We start from the raw sequence: 17,421 nt of genomic DNA on the forward strand, positions 1-17,421 counted from the left end.
ATATCAAACTTGAGTCAAAAAATGGTTTGTTCCGCTCATTGCTCCCCATTTCACTTTATCGTTTAAAGGTCTTATCATACTGTGTTGTTTAATCACAACATAGTCAATGATTGATTTAAATGGTCGTTTAAAATTTTAAGAGATTGTTGACAATATTCTAGTCGATTGCCACTATAATTTTTGGTATTTTCTCCAAACATTCCTACAATACTGTTTTAGAGTTTTTACCGACACTTCTTTTAAAGTCTCCTTGGTTAATAATTTCTTTCTTACCGTTTATATTATCCAACACAGATGCTAAAGTTTCCGAGAACTCGTTTTTCCTCTACGCATGTATTATTATTGGGTGCATATACACTTACCACTTAATTTTAGTACGTGATTTCTAGATTAATTATTTTTTCATTGACTGCTTGTCATTTGTTGTTTAAATGTTTTTTGTTGATATCTTGAAAAGACTTGCAATCAATTTATTGTACGACCAACGACCGGTACCATACTATAATTTGCTATGCATCTTCAGGTCAACGGTACATAGTAAACTAAATGCTAAAAATATAATAACTTATATTAGCGTTCTGTTTGGTACAAAATATATAGCAATTATGCCAATATTATATGTGTACATTTTATTAATTTATTATATGTGTATATTATTATCAGTTTTTCTGCGACTATTTATCGAGTCAAGGGAAAATTTTTGAAGGGAAGAGTGATATTAACAACTAGAATAGTAATGTAGTTATTAATGTAAATTGTTTATTGAAAATTAAGTGTGATGTTATATTATTTAAAAGTTATTAAAGAGATATATTTTGAAATGTGTGTTAATTTTTGAAAATATTAACCTTAAACAGACAGCAATTTCCAAATTCTTTGGTAGAATGCAGTAAGATCTGGTTACCCATATTAAAAGTGGAAGGTAATAAAAGAAAAATATCACAATTAGTAAATCGGTAACATATCGAGGGTACATCACTTATGTTTTCTAAGTAACGTTCATATAGAATCCGAATTTGGTGTTTATTCAGAGAAAACTAAATGTAAGAACAAATACTTACCATGTGGAGATAGTATTTTGAGGTTTTTTTTTTCCTGGTTTTTTCTAAATGATTTACCATGGAATCACTAACAGAAGAATTTTACTGTCATCATGGCATGTGGTTGTCTTTTTAAAAACACATCACAGGCTACGATTTTTTTGTCTAATGGATATTCTCAAGTTATTCGTCCCAGGAACTGTTAGCCATTTCCTCCATCACACAAGTAATGTAGTGCACAATCTACAAATAAACCCCTTTTTTAAATTAAATGTCTGTTTTGTCTTTTGGGTGTGTCCTGTTTGTTCTATAAATGTTTTTTAATTTTTAATTTCTTGAAAATTGTTTCCAATTTAATTTCGGATATCGCAATAATTTCGTTCTGTCTAAAAAATAGATCAAGATTAGATATTTATTTACTTACCTATATGCCTATATAAATACACCTTGGATTATTTGCACATCCACACTATCTTAAAAAGAGAGCTTCTATCTTATTCTATCTTGTTACGGAGATGTCTGTTTAAGATTATTAATTTCAATAAATAACACATTTCAAAATACATCTCTTTAATAAATATAAATAACTATTAAATAATATAACATAACACTTAATTTTTAACGAGAACGTAGGCGCAAAATTTCGGGCCAATGCTTTTTAAATGCAATCATTTTTTTCAAATCTTGAGAAAACTAACAAATATTTTTGAAAAACTTAAACTCAGAATGAAACATTACATTATTACCGAGGGCTGAAAGTCCCTTAGAATAAACAAAAAGTTTTTTTGAATGAGATATTTGAAATTAAAAATCACACTAAATTTTCTTTTTTTTTCACCCCTGTAACTTATTAAAATAACCATTATAGAAGTTTTCAGGGACTTTCTGCCCTCAGTAATAATGTATTCTTTCATTTTGTGTTTAGATTTTTCAAAAATACTTATTAGTTTTGTTAGGATTCGAAAAAAATGAATGCATTTAAAAAGCATTGGCCCGAAATTTTGCTTCTACGCTCTTAATTACTAGATTTCTATCCTAGTTGTTAATATCACTCTTCCCTTCCAGAACTTTCCGGTTACTCGTTAATCCATTATGACCCGAGTGTTTTTTTTTGTAATTTATTAAAGAAACTAATATATTTTTATTAAAAATGTATAATAATAGACAAATTAACAATTTTTTAACTTATTAACTAACAAAAAGATATGTGTTACATAAATGTAACGCTAGGCCATTATGGTACCGTAAAGTAAAATAAAATAAATTCTTAAGAAACACAATGAAATTTATACTATAACTAGAATGTCTTCATATGAAAAGTATAATTGCAGTCAATACACATGCCGACATAACATTTGCTACACATTGCTCGAGTACTACTGCTACACCCCTCTCCTGCACAGCGACGTCTTTTGTTGTTAGGTATAAATATTAAAAGGTGATTGTTTTCATCGTACCTTAGATTGTCTGAGATTCTATTAAGCGAGAAACTAAATTTCGAAGAACTGTGACTTCCTCCATGCTTTGGAGCATTTGTACATTTTTTAAGATATGACTGAGCAATACATCTTCTGAAATCTAATTGGGAAATCTTGGAATGGTGGTGCTTGTAGAATATCCAGCTGTTACTAATACTAGTATCAATAAGCCATGTAAAGATACACCACCACCACTTTTGTGAACGGATTCCAATTCTATATGTAGAAATGTTTTGGTCCATTAAATCCGTTCCTCCCATATTATTGTTATATTTGGCAATGATTTGCCATATCTACGCATAGTTCCCACAGGCGCAGCACCATAAGATGTAGATGCAGCAACCACAATGTTATTGTCTACCCACTTTATGAAAAAAATACCATGATCGCTGTCGATACATAAAGCAAAACTACCACGGTCCAAATTTTTTAATTATTTTTTTCTCGGTAGTGGACAAGTTTTAGGAATTCTGTCATCCCTAAAGGTTCCCGTAATATTATATCCATTTAATTTCAAGTAGCAAAATACGTTTATATTAGTGAAAAGATTATCCACATAGAAATGATAAGGATATTCTTTATAACACACACAATGCTCCAACATTTTTATCAGCGAAGTGGTAGGTTTTCCAAAGGTTTTCTCAACTGTGGTCTCTATATCTTTTTGTTTACCTTGGTAAAATTCAAAATCTAAAAGATATTCATTGTAGGAATTGAGCGCCCACATCTTGAAACCAAATCTAATTGGCTTTGCTTTTATAAATTGCTTGCACCCGTGCTTGCCAAAGTATCGAATCATTGACTCATCATAAGACAGGTGCTCAACGGGAACAAAATGTTTATGAAAATTATTTTTTACCATATTTTCAAGCGGTCGAAGATTAAAGAGTTTGTCATTAGCATCTAATTTGGAGTTAGCCACAATTAAAGGTTAAAGTACGTTTATTGACATTTCAATTTACACTTCGGAAATCGTTCTCAAAATACAAAAATTTGGAGTTATCTGCGCAGTGTATAAATCGCATTATCTGAGTGAATCTTTCCCGTCTCATGGCATTATAAACTGCTTCATTTCGCATGTCAGGCTGGCTGTCCCAAAAATGTCACTTGCTAGATTTGCAGTCATATCCACTCACGATTAGAATGGCAATGAAACATTGAATTTCTTCCGCCGTAATTTGAGGATCTGAACAGTTTTTAAAAATGGCATACCTTCTTGTTTCTGTTACTAACATCTGGATAATATTATCATCTAAAATTTTTTGAAACAGGACAACAGGATCTTCGATATCTGTTTTATTACTTTGCACAGCAAAAGGTCGTGCATGTGACGAAACTAAACCACAATTCTCGTTCCAGTTGATTTTACTGGTAAGCTTAATTTTTTTGGGATATCGTCCCTCTCTTCCTGCTTTTTAACATTCTCATTTTCTATAGTTTCTCCGTCTGTATTTTGTTCGGATTCATCATCTGAAAGAGCTTCGTCATCATCATCTCTTTATTTTTTTAATCTAATTTCCACTTTGGACAGAAGTTGATAGCCAGTTAGATTGTCTCATCCTCATCCTTATTTCCAGAATCCTCATCCGTTAATTCACTGGCATCCGGAGGGTCAATGAAGATTTCATCTGCATCATCTATAGATATATGCTAATTATATTGCTTCTTGTAGAGGTTAACCTCGTCTAGAAAGAAATAAAGAGTATTAATAATTAATAAAATTAATTTTTACAGACAACAACAAAAAAGCGTTATTTATCAGTGTTCTTTTAAAAGTATCATGCATTTTACTTTAAAAATAAGATTTTTGTAACACTTACTCGAAAATGTTATGCTCCATGATAATTGCTAAATTATATCTGATTCAGACGGCATTAACTAAAACAACTATCAGCGTGGCGTTGCACAGAATGCTTTTTATGTTTATTTTGAATGTCTTACCCTGCCATCTACGTACTTATAGCCAAACTAAAACTTCATGTACAGGTTTCTAAGTAATTAGATTTTAAAATAGATTTTTAAACTATGTTTTCTCAAACACTTCTTAATCCTTGTATCGGCATGTAAGATTATTTAATTTTAAATTTTCGCTAAATAATTTTTTCGCTTAATTTTTCATATCATGATTTGGAATTAACACTTAATAAATTGTACACAGATAATATTGCCATAACTTCTATATATTTTGTACCAGACAGCACCCCAATACGGGTTATTATATTTACAGCATTTAGTATACCATGTACTGTTGATCTGAAGATTCATAGCAAATTATACTATGCGACACCGGTCATTGGTACTAGCATAAATCTATTGTGAGTAAGTCTAACTCTTAGTTCTTTTATCTGATTTTTGTTAATGTTTTATTTATTACAATAGCTTACACTCAAAAAAACCACTGAGCTTGTATACAGGATTTAAAACTCATTTACACAGGAAAAATTTAATCTTGTAAATAGCGCAAATCTGTCAAAACTCTTTCTATAATGCTACCAGAACGCTGTATTTTATTTGATCATCTATCATTTTTGAAGTGAATCGGTAAAGTAAACGAATTAAAAAAAAAATCCGATTATTGAATTACTAAAATGAAAGCATATTGTCAAAAGGGACATTTTAATTTATCTCTAACGGTTTTGTCGCTACATAGCAGTTGAATTAGTTCAATTACATTTATACATCAAACGTGTTGTCAAAGGACACAATAATGTTTGATGTTTTTACAAATATCTAGTTACAGATAAACTACAATTATAAACTTATTTGCGCTGAAACTTCGAACGTTTTTGCTTCCCTTTCCTTGTCGAAAACAGTGCTTAAAAACGATTTATGGAAAATTCCAATAAAATTATAGTAATTATGTGGTCTAATATTAGTTTAGACACTCTATAAATAATGCTAAAATTAGAAAAGCTTGTGGTCCGGATGATACACCAACTGAGTTGCTGAAACTGATAGAGGATGATAACCTAAAAGTAGTAGTAAGACTTTTTAATTCAATATATAACACCGGAGTGATTCCCACAGATTGGCTCAAATCCATCTTTGTCGCAATACTTAAAAAACATAATGCAAGAAAATGCTCAGAATATCGATTAATTAGCCTAATGAGCCACACTCTTAAAATTTTCCTAAGAATACTTCACAACAGAACTAGACGCAAATGCGAGGAAGATCTCGAAGATACCCAATTTGATTTTAGAAATTCTATGGGAACCAGGGAGCCACTTTTTGCGCTGAACATTCTATTACAAAAATGCCGTGACCTAAGAAAAGATATATTTTCATGTTTCGTGGACTTCGAAAAGGCATTCGATAAAGTACAGCAAGTAAAATTAATGCAAATACTGAAAAATATCGGAATAGATGACAAGGAGATTCGTGTCATTAAAAATTTGTACTGGAATCAAACTGCTATCGTAAAAATTGGAGATAACTACACCGATGAAATCTCCATACAACGAGTAGGCAGACAAGGTTGCATTTTGTCGCCAAAATTGTTTATTATTTACTCGGACCAGTAAAATCAACGGGGAACTACTTAGACAAGAATATGCTGGTTTCTAATCGGCCTATGGTGGGACAGTACGGCAAGAGATAGGGGCTTGCGGCTCGGTGATACTTCTCCATAGATCCCTAGATGAAGGGCGCAGCAAGGGTGGTCCACATTTCGAAGACTTTGATCTTACTTTTATCGATATTTTAAAAGTCCATGTTTCACCTGCGTATGTAGCAATCAGAGAAATAAGGGCATTGATCAACATGAGCTTAGTATGCCTTGTCTTTCGGTTTTTCGTTGTTCGGTCTTTCCATGTTTTAATTTAGCTCTTGCGGTTCGGGCAATAATTGCTAGTCTACGCTTGATTTCTGAGAAGCATCGCCATTGTTGGTTATCAGAAAGCCCCATTATACAAATCTGACGAATTTCGAAATTCGCTACTTGGTACATGAGCGGTATGTTATTATTTGCTCTATCTAAAATCAATATTTTTGTTTTTCCTATGTTGTGAAGTTCTAATTCTTTGCTTATGCAACTTAGCCGTTTGGTGATGGTATTCAGTTCAACTTCATTCGTTGATAGTATATGTGTGACATCTGCCTATCGCATGTTGCTGATTTTTCAGCATACTATGGTGATTCATTTATTCCATTTATCTAGTACTTTTCTTGTTATATATTAAGAACATATGTTGTACAATAAAGATAACAACATGCAGTCCCGTCTAGTTTCTTTGTTGCTATGAACTCATTTGAATCTCTTTCGTAAACTTTAAGTTTGGCTGAGTTTTTATTAAATAAATGTTTTATTAGGTTAACTAGGTGGTTAGCCGTTACCGAATCGAAAACTTTTTTGTAATAAATAAAGCAGCATTAATATATTATGTTTCCTTGCTGTTTCTATTATTTGTTTCTATTCAATATGTGGTCATGCTTTTCTTTCCTGGTACGAATACAAATTTTTCTTGAGCTATCTCTGGAAGCAGAAATTTCTTTAGCCGTTCATTGATTATATGTAGCAGGATTTTGCTTGCATGAGGAATAGGGGCAACGGTTCCGCATACGGTTAGTGATCCTTTTTATGGATAGAAATAAGGGTTGATTTGCACCACCCATCGGGTCATTTACCCATGTTTCATACCGTGATCCATATCGTATTGCAGATATCTCTGCGGATATACTATCTATCCCTGGGGGGTTTTGGTTTTTAGTTAGCTGAGATCCCTCTTTACTTCTACTCTTAAAATAAGCATGTTTCTTAAAGACTGAGTAGTAAATTTTCCAGGTTTCTGCAATGCTCTTTGTCGGTTATTATTTCTTCGTTACTTATTATAATACTACATTTAACAAATTAAAACTAACTTTCTTATCTTCTGCGTTTATATTATCATGTTATCTTCTGTTGACTTGAAAATATATTTTAATATGGTGGGAACTATTCTAATATCCCATAACTATTTTTAGTCATCTGATTGCTAATCTACTTTTACATGTTTAATTTTTTTCCTAAACTTTTGACCGTGGAGCCTAGGTTTTGCTATTAATATTTTTATTATGTCAGCAAGTTTTGTGGCACTTGTTATACTAGAATATAATTTGTATACTTTTTAAGTTGCACAGATGCGTATAAATTAGCGAAAATAGTTTAATTTTAGTACTTTGTCAAATGTATATTAATCAGTAGCCGTTTATACTACTTAATAATGATATCTCTATTGAGATAATCATGTATTTTTTTGTTCTTTAATATTTTGGGTATTTAGTGACCTATATATTATATATAATTATAGGCAATTATCATGGGTGTACGAAAATGTGGCACAAGAGCACTTCTAGAAATGCTCTACCTACATCCTATGATCCAAAAAGCAGCGGGAGAAATACATTTCTTTGACAGGGATGAAAACTACTTCAAAGGTCTGGAATGGTACCGAATGCAGATGCCTCATTCTTATCCTGGACAAATTACTATCGAGAAGAGTCCAAGTTATTTTGTTACACCAGAGGTAAGTCTTAGTTACATATATATATATATATATATATATATATATATATATATATATATATATACATAATATATGTATATATGTAATATATAATATATAATATATAATATATAATATATAATATATAATATATAATATATAATATATAATATATAATATATAATATATAATATATTAAACCTAGAGCTAAAATTAATACTATTAAAAGAATTAAGATTAAATTTAACAGTCTTCCGGGTTGAACCGCGTCGATTATCTTTACGGCGAGCTTTTCGACATCCTCTTTGATGTCCTCTTCAGGGCTTCCGAGGTATTTATACCGTCGATGGTGACGTAGTTTGGGTGGAGGCGTGAGGGCTAGCGTTGTGATTAACGCAAACATTTCTGACAGTAGGAGTTTGATTGGCGGATGGAGAAGTAGATACATATTTATATATATATATATATATATATATATATATATATATATATATATATATATATATATATATATATACATATATATATATATATATATATATATATTTGTTTTATTTTATTAACGTAGCGCAGTATGATACCTTCTGTTGCCTTCCATCTTACAATATTTTTTTTACAAATAAAGAATTTTGCTTGAGATTATGTTTAAACGAACTTTATAACTTTATTTTTATCAATATTTCTTAAGAGATAATATCTAAACCACTTACGATAAGCTAACTACATTGTATCTTAAATAAAGATTCAATAAAAATAAGAAAAAAAGTAAACAAAATTAAAATTCTGATAAACGAATAAAAAGACTGTAACCATCGAACGACTTATCAGAAATGGTGGAGTGTCATTGGGATAACTACCTCTGAAAGTTGGGAGCCAATATATAATAATAAAACTCACAAATTTCATAATAGATAAAAAAATATAAATGAAATTTTAATAATCACTAGGCTTCATAAAGTTTCACCCAACAAGGGGAACAAGAAAAATTTTTATAGGCCAAAAAACTAAAATAGTAAAGCTTGCGTTAGCGACTGCATGCGTTTTAAATTTTCTTGCTTAAAAAACAATTTTTAAAGGATATGGCTGATAACAAGGATAATTAAATGAATTTAATTATTATTAAAATAAATAAGTTAAAATGATATAATCCGGACAGGCAACACGATCGCATGTGTAATGAGGTGAGGCCTATGAAGAACAAAATAAAAAATTAAAAAAAAATAAAAATGAAATAAATTTTCTTAAACCGTATATCCAGTGTGTATTTCTATAATATTTGCGTTTGTTGTTTGAATATAATTGTAATCTTCAAGATTTGTTAGAAATAACCATTTTTCGCATTTTGATTTTATTTTTAGTTTACAATGAAATATGAAAAGGTAACTGGTAAGCCAACCATTTTTAGAATTAAGATAGTAAAATAAAAGAGAAAGTTAATAAATAAATGAAATCGCAAGAAATTGAAATATAATAATTGTTTAAAGAAAAATAACAAACATGTGACGGTTATAACGTTACAAGTCTTAAAAATGAGAGTAGAACAAACAAACATACACGAAGTAGCTAAATATACCTACCTACGTAGGACAAATAAAATTAAATAAATAAATCGTAAAACGGAGAGCATTTCTGCAACATTTTATGGCAAGTAATTCTACCAGCACTGTACGCTTCACATAATAATGAGGCTTGGTTTCAACAAGATGGAGCACCGACTGACAATATTCGAAAAAACTTGTTAAGCTGTTTGTTCGAGCTGTTAGGCCGTTCTTTTCTGAAATTACTTCTCGACGTTTCGCCAACACTAGGGGTTGGCATTTTCTGGAGATGTTACTGCTTCGCTTGTAAGCTGAAACTGACGCCGCGTTGTACTACGGAGAACATATTTATATTTTCTACTCGCCTCCCCTCAACTGATTTCGGTGTGAGGGGGCGTGTCGTCGTTCGTAGCTTTTCTTTTTTCGTGTTTTGCGGAAAGGGTGTTTGCGGATTTTAATATTGGTATCCATGTTTTGTTAATTTTTAGTCCTTCTTCTATCCGATTAAAATTATTTGGATGCTTATATATTTCCACCGCTTCCCGATATAACCGTGGGTAGTATTGTGATGTTTTATCCAGCATCTGCGTTTCTTCGAAGAGTATCCGATGTTCTCCGCTTCCCAAAGCGTGTTCAAAAACGGCAGATTTATCGATATGTCCTAAAATGACAATGGCTTTTATGTTTGTTTAACCTTGTGTTTGTGTGTTTCTTCGTGGTTCCCACATATACCATTCCACATGTGTATGGTATTCGGTATACTCCGGCCGTTGCTAATGGGTCGCGTTTGTCCTTCACCGATCTTAAACAGTCCTTGATTTTCTTTAAGGCTTGAAAATGGTCTTTACATTTGCTTTTTTAAGTATTCAAACAATTCTGTCTATTACCCCCGATATATAGGGCAAGAACGCTTTGTCTATACATGCTGTTTCGTCGTACTTTCTTCTAGAAACGGTGTTAATCGCTTTATGTATTTCTCCTCTGGTATAACCATTAGAGGTGAGCGCTTTTTCAATATGAAGAAGTTTACTTTGCAGATGCTGTGGTTCACGAATTCTCTTCGCTCTCTCCGCCAGAGTTTTGATGATACCTTGTTTTTGGCCTGGATGATATTTGAGTTTCTGTTTAGGTATCTGTCTGTGTGTGTAGGTTTTCGATACACTTTATGTCCTAAGTAACATTCCTTTCGATTTACTAATACATCTAGGAACGCTAGTTATTGATCTTTCTCTGTTTCCATCGTAAATTGAATATTTGGATGTAGTGTTTATTGCCTGTTTTAGGTTTTCCACCTCTTCAGGACGTGGTTTGTTTTCTTTTGTGTTGGCTGTTGTTTTCTTTCTGGCTTCGTGGTTCCACTGGTGGTTTGTTTTTGGACGTCGTTGGAGGAGCGCACTGGACAAATCAGAGGCGAAAGGGGTATTGGTTAAACGGTCCTTTTCAGAATTTATTGTTCTAAAAAATAAATTAGTGTATATGTGAATATATATATATATATATATATATATATATATATATATATATATATATATATATATATATATGTATATATATATATATGTTCACTAATTGATAGATTAATAAATGTGTTGAAACGCGATCGCGTGAGGGCAGCTGTGGCTGTATCCTCTGCAATAGATAGCCACGTTTCGCTTCTAGTGTTGGCAAAACGTTGAGAACTAACTTTAAAAGACAACGGCCGAACAGCCTGAACAAACGGTTTAACAAGTTGGACGATGGCCGTGAAAACCTAACGCATTTTATCAATAATTGAGAAGTGGGCACAATGCTTGATGAAATATTTAGCGATAGATGGATAGCTACTAAAGGTCCGGTTCTCTGGACACCAAGATCCTCACAATTTTCACCGTTAAATTACTGTATTTGGTGATATGTTAAAAATAGGGAAATATTAAAAAATAAGGTATTCTGTGAACTTGTCAGTACTGAGGAAGATATGCTAAATAAAATCCTTTAAGTTTTTAACAAAATACATAAAGAATCAACATCATCTACCAATGAACACTTTGAACATTTATTACAATAATAAGCTGGTGCCTATTTTCTTTGATATTTTAATTTGTTAAATGTTTAACTTATAATATGAAAGTTGTAAATTAACACAACATAGTCACATTGAATCACAACATGAATCACAGTATTTAAATCTTATTTGAAAATAAAGGAATTAGGCGAAAATTTAGGATGGCTATTTTATGCTAATTTTGACTACACCCTGTATAATGGTAGAGGTATCGTTACACTGTAAACGATAAAGCTATATATGGATAATAAGTTTCTAAGGAATTTAAACTTTTTGTATTAAAAGTAATTTTTGTATAAAAATCGTTACACCTCAAAAACGGTTCATAATAGGAATAGGACAGTATTATAAAAAATTCTCCAGAATAAGATGAATATTGCTAAAATATAAAACAATATACAGGGTGTCCTATAAAACAATGCAGTTATAAGCAACTTCTGGTATAACAGTAAGTAGCAAATAGATATTTTCAAGTTAGACACAGTTAACTCTTCAAAACTTCTTCATTCCAATTTTCATGATTTAGTTACTTTTACTTCTCAAGATATTTCCAATTAGCCGTTTATCTGCCTCACCCTGTATAAGATGCATTTTACAAGGAAATGTTGTTTTAATTGTTATTACATCATAAAAAGCAAGTAAAACATTTTTTTAGTGAAAGAATATTTAACCTATTATAAAATTTAATCGTGAATACTTCCTTAATTAAAAGCAATAACATAAAGTTTTAAGAAAACGTACTTAAGAATTATTTTCAAACTTCTAAGATTCCTAAGTAAAAGAAATTTAAATTATTCCGACGATATAACCTAGTTGGATATACTCTTTTCGTTACAGCCTTTAGACGATATTACCGTTTTACTGTATTAAGTATGTGGATTTAATAACAAAAATACATTATACAAAACGTAGTTGAGATGGAACATGTACGATAATGTTCTAGAATATTAAAGCTAAAAGTTATTACTCATACAAGAAAACAAAACGATTAAGCTGCTGTAAAAAATAAAAATAAATATTATTACGAGTAGAGGAACAAATCAATGAAAGTAAAAGTTATGACCAATTTTGTATAACAAGACATATCATAAATTAACGTCTGGAACACTGGTACAAATATCCCAAATACTGAAATTTGATAGATTAGATGCGAAAGAATGAATGTGAATGGGTTTAGTGGCTGCAGTCATATAAACCCAAACAAATAATAACTATGCAAAAAAATACAGTAATAGTGGCTATTAATAGTTTAAAAATTTTCAAGGTAGTCAATTAAAATTATGCATTTGCAATCCGAAAATATAATGGCTATAATCTTTTCAAGTCATTGAGCCACTCTTAGCCGCTTCAGAGCACTTTTACCGGCTTCAGTCACTATCGTTGTCAATATCGGTGTGTAGTTATTACCAATCGACACCAAACTTCCGACAGACTGCGCTTCATAATGTTCAAACTCTACTGGGAAGTGGTCCCATGATCAAGTTTGCAAATTTTTGTTCTCAGGTAATAGTATTGATTATCGGCTGTCGACCTATTTCCATAAATTTGGTCTACGTAGTAGCATTGATCTTAAGCCCAAAAGGTAGCGTAATGTAAACATATGCTGCAAATCTTCTATTTAATTCCTAGCTGAGCGCTTTTGCTTTTGGCTTACAGAGCCATCCTCAGAGCTATGGTCAAAGGTCAGAGTTCCACTACTAAACAGGGTGAATATTACAAATTGTTTCTAAACAAGTTAAAAAAATTCGAAAGTTCTTCAAAAAAACATCCAAGAGGCAGCACATTAGATTTCACAAAAAATATAATTTTTTCTTATGCTACGTGTGTAGGTAGACGACCATCTGGATAAAGTTAAAGCTACAGTCTGCCAGCGAGGATGGCTTTGTTAACCGAAAGCGCTCAGTTAGGAATTAAATATTTTACACACTTCAAAAATATTTTTTTTTCCATTTATTTATTGATAAAAAAACATATCAGTCTTTTATAAAAATAATAAAGACCTGCTTTCGTGCTAAACAAACTCAACCTTACGATAAACTGATCTTTTAGAAGCCATCTATGCTTGACCTACCAAAAAAAATAGTTATATAAGGTTATTTATTTCTAAGCCTCTTCTTCACGCTATGTAGTTTTTGGACAGAATCAGTACATCCGCAAAGTTGTTGCATTTATTGTGTAGTCCATTGACTCGAAGAGTACCTAGATATATTTCTAGAAAGTAATTGTAAATTTATTGTAACGAATGTCCATCTACCCGTAGTTCCTTAATTCTATTTTGTTCAAATACACTTAATCATTAAAATTGGAGTATAAAGTTAAAAAATTTAAGTAGACATTGTCAGCGATAAACTGACAAACTATGTTCATAAATAGAGTCCGGATTTCTAAGCATAATGCTTATAGTAAACTAGTAAATTTACCCGTCGGGGGCTCTACTCAATTATCATCTACAGTTAGTCATTAAATTTTTAAAACAATAGACTTTTTGCATGTAATCCAAGTAAATATAAAGTATGATCTAGTGCACTTCTGACCTGACATCATGGTTTTTTTACTATACCTTGTATATAAGTATATATATATATATATATATATATATATATATATATATATATATATATATATATATATAAAGGAGTACGACTACAAATTGGTTTTGTAGACATTCCAATCTAATAATTTTATTTTCGTCAACGTCCTCTGCGTTGCTGGTTTGCGCTCTTGTTGTATTGCGCATACTCATCTCATACTTCCAATAAGTTGCTCCGACGCACAACTATGAAAGGACACACATTTACTTCAACGAAAATACCGGTAACTTGACTTGGTTTTCCGGCTGGAATTTTTGAATTTGGGATGCGCCCTAAAGTGACGTATGATGTTTATTAAACGTTAACTTTGTTAGAATAACAGCTCTGTGCCAATGTGTTTTTTTTTAAATCTTTTGTTTTTATTTCTACACTTTACTGTTAATATGTTTTACGTACAATGTGACGGGTTTTTCTAGTGCCTCGCTGTAGTTTTTATCCATTTTTTTTTTCACCTTTAAAGTAATCTTTTTCTTATGGTTATACATGAATTCGACTACATATTATGAACATTTAAGCTAATATTGCAACTTTAATATTGTGACCACGGATACTAAGAGAATGGTGTGGTTGTTTTCTTTCACTTTCTTCACTCACCATTCGTAAGTTATTTTCCATGTTTTTGTTTTATATTCTTACCTACCATCTTTGTATTCTTTTAGATTGAACTGATGAAGCTTGTAAACTAAATAAGAGAAACGTCTTCAAATATAGGAATGGAACCGTGATTACTGTGATTTCCTTTTATTATTTCTCCTTTGAACGATATCCTCGTGACCAAAAGATTTATTTTTTTTTTGAAGTTACTTATTGTATATATATATATATATATATATATATATATATATATATATATATATATATATATATACACTGAAACACGTCGATTTTTGATTTTAATTTACCGTATTTTAAAATATTATTCTAATATACAAGGTGAATTACTTTCGAGTAATGACGTGACCGACATTTTTTTTAAATGGAACACCCCCATTTTGTCTCAATTTTCGGATTACTCTAGCTGCGCTGATTCCAAAAATGTATCACACGTTGATTCAAATTGGTACAGGGTGGACAAAAATACAATAGTTTTGTGTGTGTTCATAAAGTAACGCGTTAGTTAAATTAACAATATTATTAAAATTACTTATTGTCTAGCGGACAGAATATGAAAGAAATTATTTCTTATCAATTTAAAAGAAACATAGGTATTTTTTTGTTTGTTCTATTTTTTTTTTAGTGTATAATAGGTGCTTAAAAATATTTTAAATAAAAAAAATTATAGTAGTTGCATAAATAACTGAAATAATTCAAGAAAACAAAAGTTTAAAAGTTTTGAGGCGAAACACAAACAACATAGGTAACAAAAATATGTACAAAATAAAAAAAAAAGATGGAAACATTACTACTTATAGAACCAAAATCTTTGAGGTTATCGAATCCTTTTATCGCGTAATGTAAAAGAGCACCGATGAAGGGCAAGGGTAAGGGATCAGAATTAATGCCAGAAATAACTTCATACGAAATCAAAACGGCACTTTTAGAAATAAAAAATAACAAAACCCCTAGCGATGACGGAGTAGTGATCGAAGCGGTCAAAATAGGTGGAAATAAAATTATTCAGGCTTTGGCCAAGCTTTTCACCGAATGCATCTCCAAAGAAAAACTCCTTTTCAATGAAACAATGCAGTCATTATTTTATTACACAAGCAAGGAGACATAACAGATCTTAAAAACTACCGTCCTATTAGTTTGCTTTCACACCTATTAAACTTTTCACAAAAATTATCAAAAAAGACTAGACACTAAATAAGACTTCTATGAGTCTAGAGAACAAGCTGTATTTAGATCAAGATGCACCACTAACGATCACTTACTAGTGATAAAAAACCTGATAGAGAAGTCTGCAGAATACAACAAACTATTGGCACTGATATCTGTTGACTACGAGAAAGTATTGGATACCATAAGCCATCAGAAAATAATAAAAGCATTGACAGAATGCCGGTAGACCATCGCTACACGAATATAATAAAATATATCTACCACAATGCCACAGCTAACGTAAGACTATCTGAACAAGAAACAAATAAATTCTGTATACAGCAAAAAGTACGGTAAGAAGACACAGTCTCTCCAAAGTTGTTCACGACACTTTTACAACATACTTGTAAAAAGGCACATCTGAACGACCTGTATCAATATAAATGGAGAGAAGTTCAGTCATTTGAGATTTGCAGATGACATTATCCTTATATCCAATCGTACGGATGAGGCAATAATAGTGTTTGAAAAATTATATCACGCTTCCCTGGAGGTCGGACTAAAATATGAACAAGACGCAAATAATGACTAATCTGCTGCTAAATCGAGATATTGCTCTTGATGAAAGGAGTATTGTGCGGACTTCATCGTATAAGAACTTCTATCTATCTATCTATACAGCCCTTGCTGTCCAATTTTGGACATAGGCCTCCTCTTCCTTCTTCCACGTCTCTATTGTAGGCAGTTTGTATCCACTTCAGGCCTGCGTGTTTCTTCAAGTCATCTGACTTTGAGATTTGTTATTCTTTATATCTTTGAGTGCCTTTTTTATTTGATTTTTACTGATTTCTGGTTTTAGGTCAGAGTTAAGGTTCTTTATTTTCAGTTGTAACTGATTACGGATTTCTTGGGTTTTTTTTATTCTGTTTTATAGAGATTTGTATAATATTCGTACGTTATCTGTAAAATTTCTTTTATATTGTTGGCCTTCACTCCTTCTTTGTTCTTTATGCTATTAATTTGTATGTTTCCCAGGTTCTGTTTAAGCACTTCATGTTTCTATTTTTTTCAATTGTTTTCTCTATGTTTTCTTCCTGTACTCTCCGTTTACACTCCTTGATATTTTTTCTGATAGTTTTGTTTATTTCTTTGTATTCCATTTTATTTCTGTCCTCTTGTTCTAGTAATGTTCTTCTTGTGTTCATAAGAATCTTTATTTCTTGTGATATGAAACTTTCTTTTTTTGTTGTTCTCTGTGCTATTTCTGAACCCACTTTCATTAGAGTTTCAGTAAATATCATATTTATTTCATCGATATGTTTGTGTTCTATATCTTCCTTGGTCGGCAATATTTCCTTTATTCTCTCTTCGTACGTCTGTTTTTCTTGTTTTACTTTTTCCATGTCTAATTTCTGATTATTTTCCATTTTATTTCTAGTTTCAAATCTATTATCAATGATTAGCTTGGCTTGGACTAGTCTATGGT

General features: G+C 31.3%; 1 protein-coding gene across 1 annotated transcript in view; it reads left to right on the top strand.

The window, feature by feature from the left end:
- Nucleotides 1-17,421, top strand: part of Hs3st-A (Heparan sulfate 3-O sulfotransferase-A) — a 67,274-nt gene that overhangs the window by 38,584 nt on the left and 11,269 nt on the right. The window contains exon 4 of the mRNA XM_072538769.1: nt 7,807-8,022. Coding sequence (XP_072394870.1) covers nt 7,807-8,022 — 216 coding nt within the window. The remainder of the gene's footprint in view (nt 1-7,806; nt 8,023-17,421) is intronic.

This window comes from Diabrotica undecimpunctata, chromosome 7 (genome assembly GCF_040954645.1).
Source record: "Diabrotica undecimpunctata isolate CICGRU chromosome 7, icDiaUnde3, whole genome shotgun sequence".
Classification (NCBI taxonomy): Eukaryota; Metazoa; Arthropoda; class Insecta; order Coleoptera; family Chrysomelidae; genus Diabrotica; species Diabrotica undecimpunctata.